Source organism: Natator depressus, chromosome 12 (genome assembly GCF_965152275.1).
Source record: "Natator depressus isolate rNatDep1 chromosome 12, rNatDep2.hap1, whole genome shotgun sequence".
In the NCBI taxonomy this organism is placed as follows: domain Eukaryota; kingdom Metazoa; phylum Chordata; order Testudines; family Cheloniidae; genus Natator; species Natator depressus.
In genome coordinates, this window is record NC_134245.1 from 13929465 (window position 1) to 13950980 (window position 21516).

Consider the following 21516-nt stretch of genomic DNA (forward strand, 5'->3'; position numbering starts at 1 on the left):
AATGAAAGTTTTATCACTGTTTCCATAGGAAACAATGTGATTCCATCATGATTTAATTTCAAGAGGGAAGATTCAATTCTGGAGCTGCTAATGTGGAATGCCATTAACATCATGTGCTGTATATGCAGAATCTGAAGACAGATTCCTGTGGGCTGCTTCTGGTATTACACAACAATATACCTCAGTTTTATATGAGCAACCATCACAGTGCAAAAATTAATTTTATCAAAATAAAACCAAAACTGTGCTATCCCTGCCCAGAAAGAGGACCATTTTTGAGTGAAAACTGGCCTATTTGCACCCAAAGTTCTATTTTCCTTTAAAAAAATCCAAGGTGTGGTTTTATTTTTCTTTACTTTTGTGGTAAATCTGCAGACATATTTGCCCTAACTTCAGATTTAAAGGTTTCTGAATTTCATTTCAAATATTCCACATAGTTCTAGCCACTACTGCTTTCACACAGTTCATCAGTGCACAAAGAAAAGAGGCTGCACCATCCTTCAGAGGTCATTTCCTTTTCAACCATACTCATAAAATAATACCCTGAATACACCCTGAAAAAGAAGGGAGCAGATAAGTGTAGCTCTATATTGGACAGTGCCTTCTGAGGAGTTCCAAGAGAACTCCAAGGATTTGATAAATTTCTTAATTTCAGTGCTAGCTTTTAAGGATCTCTACTTTGTGTTCTTGAAGATTATGGAAGAGGGGTATTCACTAATGAAGTTAGAAGTAAACAAATGGCATGGGGCTAGATCATCCCGTCTGTGGATATAAAGAACAAAAAACGAAAGGGATATCTGCTCAGGTGTGGGGCGTGAGGGGACACATGAAAGGATATGCCACCATTCTGGCATCATTCCCCCATTTCCCCAGAGGTACGCCCACAGAATCAGATCCAGATCTGAACACGGGAAGAGGCTTAGGTTCTGTCAGAATGCTGTTCCCCCATCCCCACACAAAGCAATTACTTTAGACACTTTTCCCCATACACATGTGAACACACGCGCACACACACTTAAGAGGGATTCTGGGGGTAGCAGCAAGGGGGCTTTGGTCACCTCAGAGATTCCACTGGTTTATGTTCAATGGGACTAGCTTGGGTGACTAATAGTTTGCTCATGTAAAAAAAAAAAAAAAAATTAACTGCACTTTTTGCAGACTAATGGAAAGAAATCTTAAACTTTTCAAAATGTATCAAAATGTGGAAGAAATTGCTGTGGAGCCGCTGGCCTTCAAACACTGAAGTATGTGTGTAATTAAATACATTACCCATGGGCATGGGATACAAGAGTTATCCTAGCCTATGAATAGGAATTTTAAATGTCTGTTTAGCCCCATCTTGCAGGCAGACCTGTATAACCAAGCAGAGCCCATATGAAGCTTATGTACAGTTGCAGGATCAAGGCCTAAACCTTTTGCAGAAGGCACACATAATATACTCTTGGTAAGGCTGATTCTTTTTAAAAAAATGTAAGTTGGATCCATTACAGTAAAACCAAAAACAGCAATGAGAGGGATAATTACAAAGTAAACACTTCTATAAGCATTGCTGGAGTGAAGATCAACTTGACGCTTTAAGCATAAAAATGGAAATCTGATTGAAGATTTTCCCCCTCACATCTCAGAGTGAATCATCTTTGTGCAACATTACAAGACACTTTTCTTAAAAATAATCATCCATCCTCCAGTTCTAGACCCTCATCTTGCAACAAGAACTGTTAGAATTTCTCACGAGCAATATCCCAATGACTTTATTAATACTCCAAAAAGGGCATGTGTCCATTTTAATGAATCCCAATGCAGGACCATAGACATTGAAACAATTTAAAATAGTTTTGCTGTTTTTAAAAAGCTCCATTTTGGGAGGTGGTGTGCATCTGCAACACCAGTTAGTATTATTAATTATCTGTATTACAGTAGTGCCTAGAGACCACAACCAAGACCAGTGTCCCACCATGCTAGGCACTATACATATAAAAGGGCCAGTCCTGGTCCTTTGATCTTACTATCTAAATAAATAAATAAAACAAAAGGAGAGAGAGGCAACGAAGGAACATAAGAATGGCCATACTGGGTCAGATCAAAAGGTCCATCTAGCCCAGTATCCTGTTTTCTGACAGTGGCCAATGCCAGGTGCCCCAGAGGGAATGAACAGAACAGGGAATCATCAAGTGATCCCATCCCATCGCCCATTCCCAGCTTCTGGCAAACAAGAGGCTAGGGACACCATCCCTGCCCATGCTGGCTAATAGCCATTGATGGACCTATCCTCCATGAACTTATCTAGTTCTTTTTTGAACCTTGTTACAGTCTTGGCCTTCACAACATCCTCTGGCAAAGAGTTCCAGAGGTTAACTGTGTGAAAAAATACTTCCTTTTGTTTTAAATCTGCTGCCTATTAATTTCATTTGGTGACCCCTAGTTCTTGTGTTAGGAGAAGGAGTAAATAACACTTCCTTATTTACTTTCTCCACACCAGTCATGATTTTATAGACCTCTATGATAAGTCCCAGTCTTATTAATCTCTCCTCACATAGCAGCCTTTCCATACCCCTAACCATTTCTGTTGTCCTTTTCTGAAGGGGCAACCACAGCTGCATGCAGTATTCAAGATGTGGGCATATTGTGGATTTATATAGAGGCAATATCATATTTTCTGTCTTATTCTCTATCACTTTCTTAATGATTCCCAATATTCTGTTCGCTTTTTTGACTGCCACTGCACATTTTGTGGATGTTTTCAGAGAACTATCCACCATAACTCCAAGATCTCGTTCTTGAAGAGAGACAGCTAATTTAGACCCCATCATTTTATATGTATAGTTGGGATTGTTTTACAATGTGCATTAAATTGCATTTATCAACACTGAATTTTATCTGCCATTTCGATGCCCAGTCATCCAGTTTTGAGAGATCCTTTCGTAGCTCTTGGCAGTCTGCCTGGGACTTAACTATCTTGAGTAGTTTTGTATCATTTGCAAATTTTGCCACCTCACGGTTTACCCCTTTTTCCAGATCATTTATGAATATGTTGAATAGGACTGGGCCCAGTACAAACCCTTGGGAGACACCACTATTTACCTCTCTCCATTCTGAGAACTGACCATTTATTCCAACTCTTTGTTTCCTATCTTTTAACCAGTTACCCATCCATGAGATGACCTTCCCTCTTATCCCATGACAGCTTAAAAGGAACAAAGAGGTGAAGCAACAGCAGGTCAGTGGCAGAGCAGAGAATAGAACCAGGTCTCCGAACTCCCAGTCCAGAACCCGTCACCTCTCACTGAAATCAATGGTAACTGAAGGAACTCAGCAGCCAGATGCTGGGCCGGATGCCAAATTTGTAAAGTTACAGATGACAGCGGAAAAATATTCAGAGTTTTAGGAGATAATATTTTCAAGACAGTAAAATACAAAACATTCTTTGCGTTAATCTCTGACACATTCTCCTTACAGGACACAATCGACAAAACAAACTAGAGCTTGCAATAAAAATCCAAGTAACTTACATTCTTAGCACTTATTGATATCTTATACCTGCAAACTTCTAATCTGGGCAAGATGGGCCTGCTCTTATTTATAACAAAAACGACAGTGTAAAACAGCATGTTTAATAAATCTGGGGACCTAAAGTACCATCATAATTCAGACCAGCAAGACAGACACTCACTCCTTAATTAAGTGGGTGATGTTCCATTTAAAACAAAAAGACAACCCTGGGCTATAGAGAAGATTAAGCACTCGCTCTTGCAAAGGAAGCTCCAACTATTATCAATGTAAAGGCTTTAAATAATGAAAAATAAACCATCTAATAGACTGTATTCAATAGTAAGTAGAAAGTCAGGACACAGACTGATTTGGATTAACACATTTTCAGTTATAACAAGTAATTTTACAGAGGATTAGTATCTTGATGGTCTGATCAATACTAGGCACTGCTGCTATTACAGATGAAGAGAAAATTACCCCTCAGGTAATAAAGTGTGTGTGTCTTGGTTCTCCTTCATTTGCTGAGTCCATTACTGTAATGGTTCCAGCATTAACAGCTGGGGCAATTTAAACAGCAGGGTTGTGATGAATTTAAAAGTAGGGAACATTTGCTACTCATTCCTTCTTTTATTTCATTCTGCATATGCAAGGCCTCTACCTGGTTGTTTCCAATATACAGATCAACACTATTTCTCAATTACTGTCTCATTAATAATGTTAGGGGCCAATAATGTGACTAAAACAAAAACTGCTAGTGGCATATTGGCTGCTGATTCTGCTAAAACTTGCACACTGTTTACCTAAGCAAGAAGCATAACAGGTTTATCTCAGTGCATATAAAGTGTTATGTTCACATTATTTCACTTAGATACAGATACTGTAAGAAGACTGACAAAATAAATTTAATCAACACATTTAACATTTTTATTGTTTTATTAAGAAAAATGCAAACAAGAAAAATGGGAAATTAAAGGATTATATAAACAATAAACTATACCAATGCAATGTTAAAGCTGAGATATTTAATCATATAAAAGAGATTACTGTTTTCCAACATCAACCTTAACTCCTCTCCTTTGTTATGTTATTTTGAGAATAGTTGGTTACATCAGTGGTGTGTGAGAATGTGATAAAACACCAAATAGGCATTAAAACGAGGTATGTGCCTGGCAGCAAGTTAAGAATGATATGGGGAACTGAATTCCCGACTTTTGACGGGATGAAATCTCAACCTTAACATTGTGTTACTATAGTTATTTGTAGATTACTTCCTTTTTCTTTTCTTTTTTGTAAATAAAATAAAATTGTTTATGATATTTTAGCAAAGACTAAAGAATTCTCTATTACTTTCCCTTTCAACGCAGCTCACGCGGGGAACAATCACACACCAAAATATACACAGACGCCACTAAAATCCCTTCTGAACATTCAGATGTCTGTATGTTGATACATTTTATTATTTGTATTGCCATAGCCCCAAATGATCCCAACTGCAGAGCCAATTGTACTGGGTGCTGTACAAATATATATTTAATGATGGTCAGACAGATTCATTGCTACTAGTTCTTGTTTGTTAGCGTTATACAGCCACTTTGCACCAATGTAAATGACTACACAGGATGCAGGTTAATATTGAATTGGGTCCAGTAGTATCATCCCCCAACATCCTACAAGCTAATCTTATTCGAGTCAAGGAAAATAACATTTTGGGGGGATTGGCATGCCATTTTTCAAACAGTCCTAATTTAATTCCTAATCCCACAAACTCTTACTCTTGCAAGATGCTACCTGCCAACTGAAGTTGCCAGTGCTTAGCACCTCTCAGGCTTACATTTACTTTTAAACTTTTTTAAAAAAAAAAAACCCACACACAAAGTAATGCACACATTGCTTATTGAGCAATGCATACTTGCCATGGATTAAATTTTAAAAGAAAACTGTGACTATTAATCAGACAAGGTGTCTGGAAAGTGAAAAATCCCTGTTTTTTTTTTTTTAAATGTGTGGGGGTTTTTTTTTTAATTAAAATCATTTCAAATATTCAAAAAATATTCAATCAAACTTTTATGGGGAAAAAATAGATTCTGGGCTGAAACCAAGCATGGAAAAGTTGGTTTTAAAAAGCGTATATTTTCTTTGTCCAATTAAATAAAGGACATGGCCAAAACTATGGCCTACTCTGTAATGAAGTAAGGAACCCAAATAAAAAGCAGATCGGACTAATTCCATTTAAATTATGTGTGAAAAGAAAGGAAACTCTCATAGGTGTTGGGTGCTCAATTAAAATGTCTGTCCTGTTGGAATCACCAATCAATAATGTCTAGTCTAACAGCTCTATTTTTATGTTGAACGCTATAATACACACAAAGGCAATATTTTGGTGAAGGCAGGACAGGAGAGGTAGGCTTAGGACAAATAATGGGCTGAAATTAATTGGAGCTGATGGCACTCAGCACCTTGAGGAAGTTCAGCTCCATGAAGTTCTGCTAGTTTGCATCACTTTGCACCCATATGAATATTCAGCAGAAGGGCACTAATGTTCCACTGGTCATACGGAGACCAAAAGCATATAGTACATTGCAATTGAATCACTACATTACAGAAACTGTACTCTAAAGAAATCCCACCACAATCCTTGGAGCACGAGAGTTCTTCTAAAATAGCACAAAACAAAAACTTTGATGATGTACGTGCAGGCTTCCTTTGAAGAGAGACAGGTAGCCTGCTGCAGGAGATCAGTGCTTGATCATCAGTAGGGCCTAACCTCAGCCTCTACTGATATATGTGTGTGCACACTTCCTCTTGCACTATATCCCCTGCACTATAGTTCCTCTTACCCCTAACTTATACAGGTGTAATTGAGATCAGAGTTAGGCTTTAAAACAAACATTGCACATACTTAATACAAAATATACAGAGGCCTTATATTCTCCTTTCACTTACACTGGTGCATAGCTGTAATTCCATGAAATCAATGCAGTTACAACAGTGTAAAATCACCAATAAAGAAGAATCAGATTCATAATATTAATCAAACACTGTATGAGGGTGCTAGAAAGCCATACAAAAAACTATAGTTAATAGTCCCTTCCAACTATATAAATTAGTACTCTGGGTTAAATTTTCAAGGTGGGCTCATGATATCATTAAACATACACACACATTCAAGAAAAAAATTCAAATGCCAGGAAGCTATAAAATACCTAATATTCCTATCAGATACATTAATATAAAATCATTTGGATCATCTGGGCCGGGGGGAGAAGATGTTTTACTGGAAAAACAAAAGCACACTTATTTGGCCATTTAGTAAGAAGATACTGGGGAAACAATTTAACGTGCATATAGTCACAAAAATTGCTCTGGGTAAACATTATAAAGTTCCCACTAAGAATGCAGCCCAGAAACCATGAAAGACCTTGGAAATGGCTTGAAAAACAGTCATATGATTTCAAAGATATTTACAAAAAAAAATTTAGCAGGAGGACAGCACCAACTTGTAGCCACTGTCAGGACTGCGGTTAGCACTCAGAGGCAGCGGGCTCCCGGCCCTGTGCTCAGGCCACACCTCTTACAGCTAAAAGCAAGGCAGTCGTGTCCGACTCTTGGGCTACAGTAAACAAGTGGCACGTCATAGGCGATCAAAACGATTTCGTGACCCAGAGGCGGAAGGAAGTAGCCCTGGGAGACGGGCACTGCCCTGCAGACACCGAGACTGGAGAAATCAACCGCAGCCACATGCTTGCTGAACACAAGGTCCCAAGCACAGGGCGGACAGCGCCAGTTAAGGGCCGTGGATAGTGACCCACCAGCGCGCTGCAACGCCATGGGAGCAGGGGGGAGGATTTGAACCCAGGACACGTGGGGAGGGCTCCCGTCTAACGCCCCGGGAGCGCTAACTCTCGGGCCCAGCAGGCAGGGGGCAGGCTCTAGGGCTGGTCTTTCGGTTTAATCATAAGCTGTGCCCTGTCCCTCGGGCGAGCGGGACGCTGCAGGAATTCACAGCCGGGGAAGGGGGCCAGAGGTCCCGGCCCGGAGCAGCGCCCACTCCCGTCCCCTCCGGCCGCGGGGGATCCTGCTTGGGCAAGGATGCTCCGGCAACCGCTGTGGCGTGATGAGCTCCCCCGCCGGCAGCCGAGAAATCTCCCCTGGCCTGCAGAGCCCAGCCTGGGGGCGGGCCGGCGAGCTCGGGCGGGGGGGCGGCCTGACAAGGCTGGGAGGGGCAGGAAGCAAAGAGAAGGTACCTTGGCTTCTTTTTTCTCGCTCGCCCCTGCTCGCCTCTTCATGTTGCCGCCCGCCGTGCTCGAGCACAGCCCCCGACGCTTGCGGCACCCCACACCGCCGCGCTCGGCCTCCCCGTAGTCTTTTCAGCCTCTTCCTGCCGGCCCCAGCGCTCCTGGCAGGACTACAACTCCCGGGATGCAGCGCGGTTGACACACGGGAAGGAGGGGGAGGGAGGCTGGAACGCTGGCCGCCGAACTACAACTCCCGTCAGACAGTGGGGCATAGCCTCGCCGGGCCCCCAGTCGGAGGAAATGACCTTTCCGCGTAGCAACAGAGGCCGTTGCTAACGGAGTCTGAGCGGCTGCGAGGGAGAGAGGAGCACGCAGGGCCGTGAGTACCCAGGGAGCTTTACTGCCCTTGGGCACGGGGTCCGGTGGGACATGGCGGACCAGGGGTCGCTCTGGGGCTGGAACACCCACGGGGAAAACTGAACGGGTGCTCCGCACCCACCTGCAGCCAAGCTCCCCTGCTCACCTCTGACCCCGGCTCGGGAGGAGAGTCGGGGGTGCAGGCTCCGGACAGAGCTTACCTCAAACAGCTCCCGGAAGCAGTGGCATATCCCCCTTCCGGCTCCTACGCGGAGGCGCGGCCAGGCGGGTCTGTGCGCTCCACCGTCTGCAGGAGCTGCCCACGCAGCTCCCATTGGCCATAGTTCCTGGCCAATGGCCTGGGAGCCATGAAGTCAGCGCTTGGGGAGAAGGGGCAGAGACAGTGTGGAGACCCGCCTGGCCACGCTTCTGCCACCAACAGCCGGGACAGGGAGGCTCACCTTGGATGGTTTCCCCGTCCTTGCTCTTGCTGGCGGAGGCGCGGCCAGGCAGCTCTACAGGCACCACTCTCCGCAGCTCCCATTGGCCGTGGTTCCCAGCCAATGGGCTGGGAGGGCCGTGAAGTCAGCACTCGGGGAAGGGGGGGACGGAGGTAGCATGCCAGGGCTTCTGCCACTTGCCCATGAGCGCCCCCCACAGACCTCAAAATTTTTACCATGGACACTTGTGGTTGTGTATGGACATGTTGCCGACTCCTGTGACGGAGCCGTATTTGGTTTTTTGTCTAACCATGGCCTACCCTGGGCGAGGGGTGTTTTTTTAAGGTCATGGGGCTGCCACCAGTCCTGCTCTATGCAGGCTGGTGCTCCTTTTCCTTGGGGTAGGTCCCGGTCCCCAGATCACGTGTGGGCCCATGAGACACCATCCTCTGCCAGGGTGCCTTGCTCCCAGAGATTTGAGCACAGGAGTGTGGTTGGCTACTCCAAGGGCTAGTCTCAGTCCTGCTCCAGGCTAAGGGCCAGATGCTTCCCACAGATACATAGATAACACTGGGCTTAATGGGAATTGCACTCCTCTGCCTGAGGGGACAGTGTAGCTTTCAGATACGCACAGGCTCTCACCTTGCATACATACACCAGTATGTTTTCTCCTAAGGTTACCCATTTTTGCTAGCACTGGTGCAGCTACACAGGTGGGAGTACAAGTGTAGGAAAGGTGCTAGTGTCTCCCAGAGTTTCAAACAATGGCCCACCCAGACTGGCTTAGTCTAGGCCTCCCAAGGTTACACTGATGGCTGTTAGGCTAACAAACAAGCCTATATGCTGAGATAGAATTTTGGGTTTGATTTTTTGATACTTTTATACTAATATGTATGAAGAACAATGAACAAAGACACTGTGCGTTGCATTTCCCACAACCAGATGGGTCTTTTAGTACAATGAGAAAAGATAAGGGATCAAGCTAAAGTGTTACAGGTTATGGTAGGAATGTAATATATGAGCATATGCTGGAAGGCTGCCTCTTTTGTCAAGGCAAGGTCAAGCAACCAGTCAGGAGGGGAAGAGGGGATGGGGGGAAGGTATAAAACACTAAAAGGCCAAAGACATGCCTGTCCTGACCATAGCACAACCTCACCCCTCCCATGAGATACAAAACAGGTGGGATGAAGACCCTAGACTCACAATCCTCCAAAATGGAACATGACCATAAGTTGTAAGGGGTGGGGCCAAGGGTGTCCATTGCAGGTATATTTGGGCCTGCTAAGAAGGAGGACGTGGGAAATGGGCATGGGGAGGGGGGAAATGAGGAACGGGGACACACACAAGGCGCTGTCGCATCAGATCTGGGAAGAGGGAACGGGGGAAACGCTCTATGGCATCAGAGCTTGGAACAGAACACTGGGAAACAGACTCTAACAGCGTGTAGAGCTCTGGATATGCTTGCTTGGAACTAACTCCAATAAACATTGTATTGCCTGCACGTTGGACTTCTGGTCTTCTGCTTTCTGTCTACATGACAAGAACCAGGGGAGGGAGTGAAGGGAAAGCCCTCTAACAGTGGCCAGATATCAATGGCAGGAGCACCAGAGTAGACAGGCTATCGCCAGTAGAACTGCAAACAGGGAGAGAAGGCTAGAAACCGCTTCTGTGTCAGTTCCCAGATTCCTAACATCGTGACAATGATATTTACCCACTTACCTCATACAAGGTGGCTGCAAAATGTAGTGAATATTTGCAAAGTATTTTGAAGGCAAACCCCTATATAAGTATGTGCTTGTTGTTTATTTGTATAGCATTAGCAATTAGAGGACCCAAGTGCATTTCTTACCAGTTATTGCAGAATGTGCCAATGCACTGAGATGGTGAAAAACAAACAAAACACTCCAACATTGTAACATCTAGAAAAGTGTGAAAGAATATTGGACCATGTGTCTATGCTCACTCCTAAAAAAGAATGTGAGACTGTTTTTAATGCCATCCCCCAATAGGCACTGTTTCTTGGGGAAAAAGATAAATGGCATCAGTTACCTCTGATGTATGGCTAGAAGAAGAATACAGAGTATTTGTAAGGAATTTACAAATTTGTGGCTCAGAGATATGTGTTTGTTTGTTTTCCCCTAAATTATGCTAAAAATGGCCAATATTTTCAAATGGAAGTACCTAAAGTTAAGCATTTAAATCCTTACTTAGCTAAATAAGTATCCTAATTTTCAGAGGTACTGAGCATGTATGGCTCCTGTTGACTTCAATAAAAACTGCACCTTTTAGCATTGCTGAAAATTAGGTTACTAATTAGGTACCTAATGACAGTTTAGGAGTAACCCTGTCTGCCCACATCCAAGTTGATGGGCTGATGCGGATCAAGAGTCCACTTGCAGAATTGGGCCATGAACAGGTATTTAGGTGTTTAGCTTTAAGCAGTCATTTTTGGCAATTTTTATCCTTGTGTGCAAATTGTAAATCTGTATTTAAATTTCTTTGTAATGTTTGTCAAATACAAATTGTGCTAAAACAATTCCGTAAACTCAGTGCTACAGATTACAAAGCTACCATTTTCTGCAGTATAAGTAGCAGTTTGGAAACTTCATGATTTTATGCTAAGGCCCCAAAATTATGTTGGTTAATCACAATATTTCTAATTTCCTTCTTCCAATTTTGAAGGTTTGTGCTTCATTTCCAAGAACAGGAACTGAGTAATAATCAAGTAACCATTATCCTTTTCAGGTAACCTATTCTGGAGACAAAAAACAGTCAGAGTTGATGGGGTACAGGATACAATGGAGGAGGGTGTGTGTATTGATCAGTCCTAGGGAAGGGAAGATCTACACTTAAAACAAACCACAGGTGTGTTTCTTTTCAGGCCCTGTAGACAAGCAAATCTTTGCAGTCTTTTGGTTAACCATTTTAGCTACTTAGGAGAGGGGTGAAATAACAAAAGAAAATAAATTAAAGAGAAGAAAGAGAAAAATACATTACAATTGCTTACACAAAAAATCAACAGCCTCGTCTTTATCATTCATTCAAACAGACCACTCCTACAAAGGAATTCTCTGTCTGTTTGGAAAACAAACAAATAACTAGACACTGAATGAACTTGAAACACCAGCAATTAGTTATCTAAATGCCAAACCATTCTCTTAAAAGGTAAAGAGCTTGATGGCACATTACACATGGAATTTGTTTTTCTCCCTTGTTGTTCAGGGAAAACAAAGTCTTCACTCATCCTGTTCTGAGATGTTACAACACCACAGTGGTGCAGCTGTGCCTCTGTAGCACTTCATTGAAGACGTTACTATGTTGATGGGAGATGTAGTTAAGCCACCTCCATGAGAGGTAGTAGCTATGCTGACTGGAGAAGCTCTCTCTAGAACTACATCTCTAAACTCTAAGTACAATTGCTTTTTTGTAACAAGATTGTGATACACTCGCATCAGATTTGATCAGTTAAGTTGATGCCTTCCAGTTATGTAATTTGGAGACCTCTGGGAAAAACCCATGCGTTTTTGAAGTGATGTCAGGACAATCTGATTACAGAGGCAAAACTCCCATTGACTTAAATGAGAGTTTTGTTTGAGCAAGCAGTTTATGATTAGGCCTTGAGTTAGTATTCAACAAATAATCCTGACATGTTTCTATGGGGAATTGCTCTTTTGGTATCATGTTTCAGAGGAAAGATGACGGATACTAATGGTCATTAAAGACATCAGTGCACTTCCTGCAAGAGTGGTATGTTAAAACAAACATGCACCAGTATTTCAGGGCAGAAGATAACAGCATTGATGTTTGCTTTGGAGAAAGTTACTTGCTTTTCAGAAGAAAAGCACAGCTTTGGGGTAAAATGGACAAATCGTTCTCAGAATGCTTCCAGATCATGTAGTTACTCTTTTCAAAGTGGTGTCAATCTTCAAGCAGTGATACTTGCTGCTAATTCTAGCTCAGTCTCTAAACTTCCCAAAAAGAAAAGGAGTACTTGTGGCACCTTAGAGACTAACCAATTTATTTGAGCATAAGCTTTCATGAGCTACAGCTCACTTCATCGGCTGCATACTGTGGAAAGTGTAGAAGATCTTTTTATACACACACAGCATGAAAAAATACCTCCCCCCACCCCACTCTCCTGCTGGTAATAGCTTATCTAAAGTGACCGCTCTCTTTACAATGTGCATGATAATCAAGGTGGGCCATTTCCAGCATAAATCCAGGGTTTAACAAGAACGTCGGGGGGGACGACACCATCACAGGGCCTAATAACAACAGCCACACTATCAGAGGCTCGTTCACCTGCACATCCACCAATGTGATATATGCCATCATGTGCCAGCAATGCCCCTCTGCCATGTACATTGGTCAAACTGGACAGTCTCTACGTAAAAGAATAAATAGACACAAATCAGATATCAAGAATTATAACATTCATAAACCAGTCGGAGAACACTTCAATCTCTCTGGTCACGCGATTAAAGACATGAAAGTTGCAATATTACAACAAAAAAACTTCAAATCCAGACTCCAGCGAGAAACTGTTGAATTGGAATTCATTTGCAAATTGGATACAATTAACTTAGGCTTGAATAGAGACTGGGAGTGACTAAGTCATTATGCAAGGTAACCTATTTCCCCTTGTTTTTTCCTACCCCCCCCCCCTCGACGTTCTTGTTAAACCCTGGATTTGTGCTGGAAATGGCCCACCTTGATTATCATGCACGTTGTAAGGAGAGTGGTCACTTTAGATAGGCTATTACCAGCAGGAGAGTGGGGTGGGGGGAGGTATTTTTTCATGCTTTGTGTGTATAAAAAGATCTTCTACACTTTCCACAGTATGCATCCAATGAAGTGAGCTATAGCTCACAAAAGCTTATGCTCAAATAAATTGGTTAGTCTCTAAGGTGCCACAAGTACTCCTTTTCTTTTTGCGAATACCGGCTAACACAGCTGTTACTCTAAACTTCCCAAGGCATTTCTGGACTCACTATTCATTTTCAGAAAACCTACTTGGGGGTATGCAAATGGGAAACACTGACCCCTGCACAAGGCTTCGTGTCTTTCTTCTATGTTAATTCAGCTTTGGTCAAAATTGTGGACAGCACCAAAACTGGAGAGGATGTAAACCCACAGAAAAATAGAACCAAACTGCAAAATAACCTGGAGGAGTTAGAGCAGTGTGGCTCTGCCGACAATGTTATTCAGGGAAATAAACAAACAAATGGGGACTGTAACCAAACAGCTGCACCCATTACTCTAAAACAAATGTATTACTTTCTCTCTTTAATATGTTCTAGTATTATTCCTTCATGTGTCTAAGCATTCCGTTTGCATCATAGAAGATGCAAGATCAGGTTTAGGAGGTGAGGTGTCCATAAGAGCCTCTGTTTTAAGAAGTGATCCTTAATATGCAAATATTTGAGACCACTTGAGGAAAACTGAATGAGAAGTAATGAGGCCTGGAAAGGCAATATAAGCAGGAACACCTTCCATTTCTCTTAGGCCATTCACAGTGGGGAACACAGCAGAATGCTCCACCTGATGATGTCTTAAGCTTCCTGCTATAAACAGTAGAAATCAATGAGCTTTGGACCAGATACTTAAGGTCGATTAAAGTCTTTCCATTGATTTCATTGTGCTTTGTATCAGACCCTGGAAAAAAAAAAGTTTAATCTACAGCCCTTCTTAAAATAGATTATAGGAGCTGTACTGTAAAAAGGAGTATGTATGGTATACTATGATTCAAATTGGCATAATGTTAAAATTGAAAGTTTTTAATGTCCCCTTAGCAGGGGTGAAAGTAACTTAAAGGACTTACCAGTACGCCGGAGTCCTGAGCAGGGGGTGTAGCCTCAACCAGAAGAGGTGGTGACTTTAAGTACCCTGGCCCTTTAATTCACCACCGGAGTCCTGCCGCTGCTGCTACCCCAGGGCTCCAGCAGTGGGGCTTGGGCAGCAATTTAAAGGGCCCAGGGCTCCAGCTGCTGCAGGGAGCCCTGGACCCTTTAAATTGCCGGCCTGGGGAAGCTGGTCAGGTCCAGCACGGTTTATTGGCTCTTGCCAGTATGCCGTGCCAGCTTACTTTCACCTTTGCCCCTGAGTTATACATTTGGGGCAGGAGGTCTTACTATAATGAGTCTGTCATTATAGTGAATTTGTCATTACCTTTTTCTTATTAATTTTATATGATGTAATTATGGTTCATTCTAGTCTCACAGTTTAAGTTACAGATGGAAAAGGATTTCATATGAATTTTGTTATCCACAGATAAACCATGTCTGCTCCAGCTGATGAAACTGCAGGAGACCTGCCTGTGAGAGATGTAGGTCTAAATCTAGCTGGAATTGGAGGATTACAAGGTTTGTACCAGCTGTTATTTATTACTGTGACAGACTTTGATCAGTGACTTTGTTGGCTTCCTTTTAAAAAATGTTTCTTATATTCACACTTATGAAAATTAAGTTCAGATAATATTCAGAGTCTGGGTTAAATTCACAAAGATGTAAGATAATTCAGAGTTCATAGTACTACTTATATTGAGCTCAGGCCCACACGGTGCTGAGGATCTGCAAGTCCATCGAACCATATCCAGTTTATCAACTGATGTTAGTGCGAGCAGAAGCTGTCCCATTGAACATGGGAGCAGAAGGCACTCAGCTTCTCTGAGGAGGTGCTCTGCTCCTCTTAGAATCAGATCCATTTTATGTACTGTCATCTACTGTGATGAGGCTTATTTCATAAATTAGAGTGAATTTCCTGGACTTTATCAGTTAATGTTTTTATAGTTTGGTGTGAATAAATTTACTTTGCTTTTAAAAAGGAACTCGGTCCAATCTATAAAAATGGACAGCTTACTTCTTATATTGTGTGTTTACATATAAAGTGCTGTGAATCAGTTAAGCTATTTCCCCTCTATCATCTATTAGCTACCCAGTTTGCCATGTCATTTGTATGGGTATTCTATCCAGAGGATTGGAAAGCATTAAAAAGATTAGAAAATATGAGTTTATGATCATCAATTGGCAGACAGACTTGGCCAGGTGTTGAACATGAAACTACATTAAACTCATTTTTTAAAACTGGCTAGGTTTCAAAATGATGATATTCCTTTGGGAATTGTGAAAGTAATTTGCTGTGATTTTGTTTCTGCTTGTTAGAATCATCAGCTGTACAGAATGTGAAAGCTCGGCAAGCTGTCTCACGGATTAGTCGTGAGGAGCTAGAAGACCGTTTCCTGCGTTTGCATGATGAAAACATCTTACTTAAGCAGCATGCACATAAGCAAGAAGATAAAATTAAAAGGTTTGAATCTTCTTATTTTTTTTAAACCAAAATCAAATTTGGAGAATATGTTCTTGTAAACCTTAATCATCAACAAATCAAAATCGTGTAAACTGGAGTAAGAAAGCCTTTCAGAGTGGTCTGTGAAATCCTTAGTACTCCTAAAACGGCCCACAGAAAATTTTGCAGTGCAATGTTGTGTTATGTACATTCCCCTCTCTGATCTTACTCCACGGAGCTGATTTCTACTCAGAGACCAATCATGACACCTGAAATAGGAGTCCTAGTACTACCTTTTCAGTTCCCAGGCGTTAACTGCTCTCGTACTGACATAAGCATGGTAGGCCTGTAGATCCTTCAATTCTGAAGAAATAGAGATGGAGGAAACCAAAAAGGAGGAGCAGGGAGGAGTGGAAAGGAGAAAAGAAAAAGGATCAACATTTTCAAGATAAGGGGAGAGAGTGAGGAGGAGACAGTGCATGCTGCCTTTCAAAAACCTTTTCATAGTTAGGGCAGTACTAGGTTTGGTTGGGGGGGAAGGGTCAAGAGGAATAGAAAGGAGTAAAGATTTGGTGCCACATGTTGTAGTGATGGGGGTTTTATAGATTTCTAGATAAATATTGAGCAATAGGCTATTTACATGCGAAAATGCAAGGGGAGAGAAGAAAATGTAGGAGGAAGAGAGGAAAGATATAGACTGAAGAAAAGTAAATGAATTAGGCCTTGAAAGGGCTAAAATAAAGAGCAAATGGAGAAGTATGAGATGGGTGGGAGTGTATGTGTTTGTGTATATAAAAACTTTATATAACATTGCTAATTTGTGCTATGAGAAAACAATTGTCTCATACCCTCCATTTTGAACATGTACTTTTAAACAGATATATTCAGTAGAAAAATAAAAATGTATTACAATATTCCCTTGTTTAAAGTGCTTTGCTCCATGTTACTTTAAAACATGGAATTTTGCTCATGAAAACATCTCTTCCATTTCTCAGTCCCATTTAACCAAGTATCTTCTCTATTGGAGCTACTCTGGATTCCGTTTGAAGCGAGATGACTCAGATTTTTTTTCTCACATCTCATGCTCTCATATAGTTGTATTAGCATACGATGATATGGATGATCTCATCTGTTTAGGTATGTATCCTCTAGCAGAGTTTCTCAAACATTTTTATAGTGTGGACCACACCTTAATAGAGAAATTGTTTTTTGGACCACCTGTCCTCTCGCTTGTCATTGCACAGATCACTTCCCCTCTCATTTGTAAACATATATCTTTTGATCACTACAGAAATTGGATACCTGTAAAACTATTAGAAAAGTATTTGTGGATTTTTAGCTTCTCTTAATTCAGTTTAGCAGCTGGGAGCCAGGAGCAGAGCTAGCACAGTGTGATCAACCAGCTTGCCATGGGCTGCTGGTGTTCCACAGATCACAATTTAGGAATCTCCGATTTATAGAAACCGTCTCTTGCATACTGTCAATTATGTCTAGTTTGTATGTACAAAGTACTTTTTTGACATAGAAGATTTGTAACCCATCCACACACCCTCAGTTTGGGGTGAATCCTGCATTCTTCGCTATGGGATGTAGTGCATCTGTGTGGTGGAGGAGGTTTTGTGAGTCTGTGCATTGGTGTACCCATCTGCCGTGCACATCTTGGAGCCCATCTCCATTGGGGCTTTCATTATGTTGTTGTGCGGGGACAAAAATCCTAAAGACATCCACGAGGTTGAAAAAAGAGGTTGTAGAGGCACAAGCAGGGACTAGAGACTTCATCCCACATTTTGGACAGTCCACATGTAGCAGTTCAGCTCTCTATCCTACCCCACCCTCCCCGAGGTCTTTCCATCTTTACTTATCCTTTTAAAAGTGGCGCATTCTCAACTGTTTTCCTCACATCTACGGAGGAGTAGCTGTTCAATATCTTAAAAATCTTTAATCAGATCTAAATATGCCACCTTTTAAGCTCTTTAAGTGTTTTATTGTTTTTGTAGTATGGGACAGAATGAAAAAGAATCTATCTAGCTCAGTCTGTACAGGTCATTATTTTACATATTTGCATTGTAGCTTTCCCCGAAGCATCCAGTATTGACTGCTGCCAGGTACTTGATCAGATGGATCACTAGTGTCCTTTTGTGTGGAATTTTCTATGTTTCAGACCAATGACGGAAGCACTGTGGACTGCCTAAACTCACCCAGTGTGCCCATAATTGGCCACCTGGGTCATAATGCAGTGGATGCACTAACTGATATTTTAAATAAAAAATCAAACCCTTGGTGCATTGTCTCTGTTGTGTGTGAAGAAGAAGTCTTAACCAATTCAGCTGCAAATTTCTTCCCAATGCTGGAGTCCTTGTAGCTAGAAGCGTGGATTGAATATGCAGTAGAAATATATATATATCAGAAAATTGCTCGCAGGCAGTTCTGTGACATCCCAAAGCTATTTTGAATTATTTTTTGTTGTTTCACTTTTGTTCTTTTAAGTAAAAGCTTCTGTCTGTACCCATTCTTAAGTAAAACAAACTCCTTTAAACAAATGAAGTGTGTCTTTGTTTTCCATCTCCTGTCTGGGCCTCTGCAAAAATAGATTCCCCATAAACTAGATACAGCTCTTAAAGATGTGCGACCAATTTTGTAAAGTCTTGAACTTGTCTCCCTCATCAAAGCCACCTTTTCTTTCTTTCTATGCCAAGTTTTTTCTATTCACTGCTGGGCATGTTTTATGTTCTTGCCTATTACATCACCCCCATGTGCCCTCTTTGTCTTTTTGTTCTGGCTTACCAATGTTTATCAAAACTAAAAGAAATCAAAGGTACAACTCTTGAGATGCCAAAAGCAAAATTTTTATCCTTTTAAAGACAGATGAAAACCACACTTCCTGCATCTAATTATATCCCACAGCTAATCATTACTTCTCTTAGCACATTGGTACTACATGCTGAATATAAAATTTAGCATGGCAACATGAACTATTAAGATTCTTTCTCCTGAGGAGCTTTCTAGGCATGCTCACCTACACTTTTTAGCATTTTTAGAACTGAAATGTGGTTTAAAATACTACAGTGAAAGTTGAAACAATACATCACTGAAATGCTGCATATTATTAGCATGTGTTCAATAGTTTAATGTCTTGTGGAACTGTAGTTTTTATACATTGCCCCACCACATCCCCTATCTGTAACTGTACTTAACAGAATGCAGAGTTCCTCTATAAGGTCATGCGTTAAAAATTATATTTAAGGAGCATATGGAGTAAATATGTGTCCTCTCTTTACTAACCTTAAATGATAAGCCTTAGGAAACTGTTATTTGTCAGTGCTATAAAGCAGATTGCTGCCCAGTGGTTTCAATTATCTTCAAAGGTTTCTTCACAGGCAGTAATAGTTGTATCAAAACCTGCAATTTATTATTCAGGTTTTACGCTGAAGTCTTCACAGTGATTATGTTCTTTTCAACACAATGGTTTTTATGCTGACTTTTTGCATTCTTTTTCATCTTTTTATTATTTCCACAGAATGGCCACCAAGTTAATTCGGCTTGTTAATGACAAGAAAAGATCTGAGCAGATTGGTGGTGGCCCCAAGCGGTTGGGCCAGGATGTGGAGCTTGAAGAAATGATTGAGCAGCTGCAAGAGAAAGTTCGTGAGCTTGAGAAACAAAATGAAGGCATCCGCAAGAGACTCATTTCAACCAAACAGCAGCTCCAAGTTCAAGGCCATCGGCACACTCCATACAGCTATGTTCAATCTCGCATTAACACTGGTCTCAGAAAAGTGAACGAGGCTGTCGCCATCCCAGAGCGCACAAGGAAAGGTATAATTAAAATTGAGATTATGTGCTAATAACTTTTTAATAGACAATATCCTGATTGGGTCTAGGCTCTAGTCTCTGATACATGCGTGCACGACATTGCAAATTTTTGAAAAATCTATTATACATATGTAGATTCTGGAGTTATATGTTGAGATAGAATCATCGTTAATGCATGTTTTTGCATTCAAGGCTTTCCATTGACTACAAGAGGAGTAGAATTGGGCACTCATTTTCAATCTTGTATTTGGGGTAATTAAATTATATAAGAGAGTTCAATTATATATGTTTCATTTTTATAAGGAGAAAGTTTGTGAAGGGATTTGTGTTTGGATAGTTTATTGTATCTATCCAAATAACTTGTAAAAAATAGTCATGGGGCCTGATCCAAAACCCATTGAATCAGCTGGAGACTCCCCATTAACTTCTATGAGTTTTGTGTCAGACTCATGGTCAGGTACATTGCGTATTTGTCTTTTTTTTTTTTTTTTTTTTTTTTTTTTTTCAAATTTTCAGTTTCTCCATAAAGAGAAAATCCCATACTCCTGCAAACATTCATTCAGCTGGGAAAGCACATTGAGATTATTGGTTACTATGACACTTTGACCTGCCAAAAAAAAAATAATTCTGACACTTTTAGACAGGCAATGAAAAGTAATAAGCTTTTGCATTTTACTCTCCTAATGTTTATATAGTGTGAAATTTTTAATACCCAATAACTGTGTTCTTTCAGCCTTTTGTGATATCATGAATTACAATTAGACATTTCAATTAGTCTGCCTCTACAATGCTGTAGTTAAAGGTGGTGCAAGGACAGAAAACTAGGAATGCTCTATGACACACTATAAATGGTCTTCAGCTTGGAAGAGCAAGCTATTGTAGCTTAGACCTATTCTTGCAAAATTCTTTCAGATATATTGTTAAGCAGAGATTCTTTCTATTTGTTTCATGTCTCTCTGTGTTGCAGTTAGAGATTGCCACCTTGTCTTTAAAAAAAAAAAAAAAAAAAAAGTGATAACCCTAGTGTCTTGGCTAATATTTTGTTCTCCAAGGCTGAGGTGAGCATTACCTGCTGTATTTGCATATCTAATTGTAGCACTATCAGTTTGACTACAGTAACTCCTTTTTCTTTCTGTGTAAACCATTTTGGGATATGAAAGGAGCCCTAGTTTTTGCTTTATTTGCATTTGTACGTTTTAGTCTTATGGGTGAGAAAATACAACCATGGCAGCTAAAATTGGCATACATGCACTTTGTGGAAAGATTCTGATATTCTGTTCTCCTGCGTGGCAATCTTACAAAGATTTATTTTATTACAAAAAAAAAAAAGTACTCTTATTATATTGCCTCTGCAGAGCCCTACTGTAGGAGTTGCGTGGCTGGCCATATGTCTACAGAATCTAATTTGAGTAGCAGTGGTCAACTAGGGGCAAGCACAATTTACTTAAGACATACATCCAACAGCTTGGTGTATAAAAACAGCAAGATAGCTCACATATTGTGAGAGAAGTCGCAATTCAGGGTAACTGCATCTGTATTCCCCATCTGTGGTCCAGCAAGGACACCCACTCTAGGCTCCCAGCTCCTCAACTGTGACCTCTCATGGGCAGAAACCCATGTCTCTCTCCCTCCTGACTGTGGTTTTTCCAGGCAGCATAGTTCCCCAGCAAATCAGACTGCCTAAGCAGGCTTGCCCTGCTTTCTCCTCAGAGGCTACAAACAGCATAATTGCCCACATTACAAGTTACCACAGAGCCCTTTTTAAGCAGGCACATTTATTTTTAAGTTGAAAGCATTACAGAGAAAACATATTAAAAACAAAGACCCTACACTCATGCTATAAAGCTTACCAGAGGTCATTCCAACTCAGCCTTAGGCTCTGGCAGGTGTCAGTCCTT

The 21516-nt window shown here is 41.2% G+C and overlaps 2 protein-coding genes across 5 annotated transcripts in view; one reads left to right on the top strand and one right to left on the bottom strand.

Moving 5' to 3' along the window:
* FTO (FTO alpha-ketoglutarate dependent dioxygenase) overlaps positions 1–8431 on the bottom strand; it is a 328008-nt gene extending 319577 nt beyond the window's left edge. The window contains exon 1 of one of the 2 annotated variants that reach the window (XM_074968603.1): positions 8303–8431. In XM_074968603.1, coding sequence (XP_074824704.1) covers positions 8303–8416 — 114 coding nt within the window. In that variant the 5' untranslated portion in view covers positions 8417–8431. Of the gene's footprint in view, positions 1–7733; positions 8132–8302 lie in introns of those variants that run through there. The other variant, XM_074968604.1, reaches the window with a different exon arrangement.
* The window catches only part of RPGRIP1L (RPGRIP1 like), a 146671-nt gene continuing 133127 nt past the window's right edge, over positions 7973–21516 (top strand). The window contains exons 1-5 of one of the 3 annotated variants that reach the window (XM_074968601.1): positions 7973–8103; positions 11267–11386; positions 14792–14883; positions 15682–15826; positions 19323–19621. In XM_074968601.1, coding sequence (XP_074824702.1) covers positions 14799–14883; positions 15682–15826; positions 19323–19621 — 529 coding nt within the window. In that variant the 5' untranslated portion in view covers positions 7973–8103; positions 11267–11386; positions 14792–14798. The remainder of the gene's footprint in view (positions 8104–11266; positions 11387–14791; positions 14884–15681; positions 15827–19322; positions 19622–21516) is intronic. The other 2 variants (XM_074968600.1, XR_012641553.1) reach the window with 2 other exon arrangements.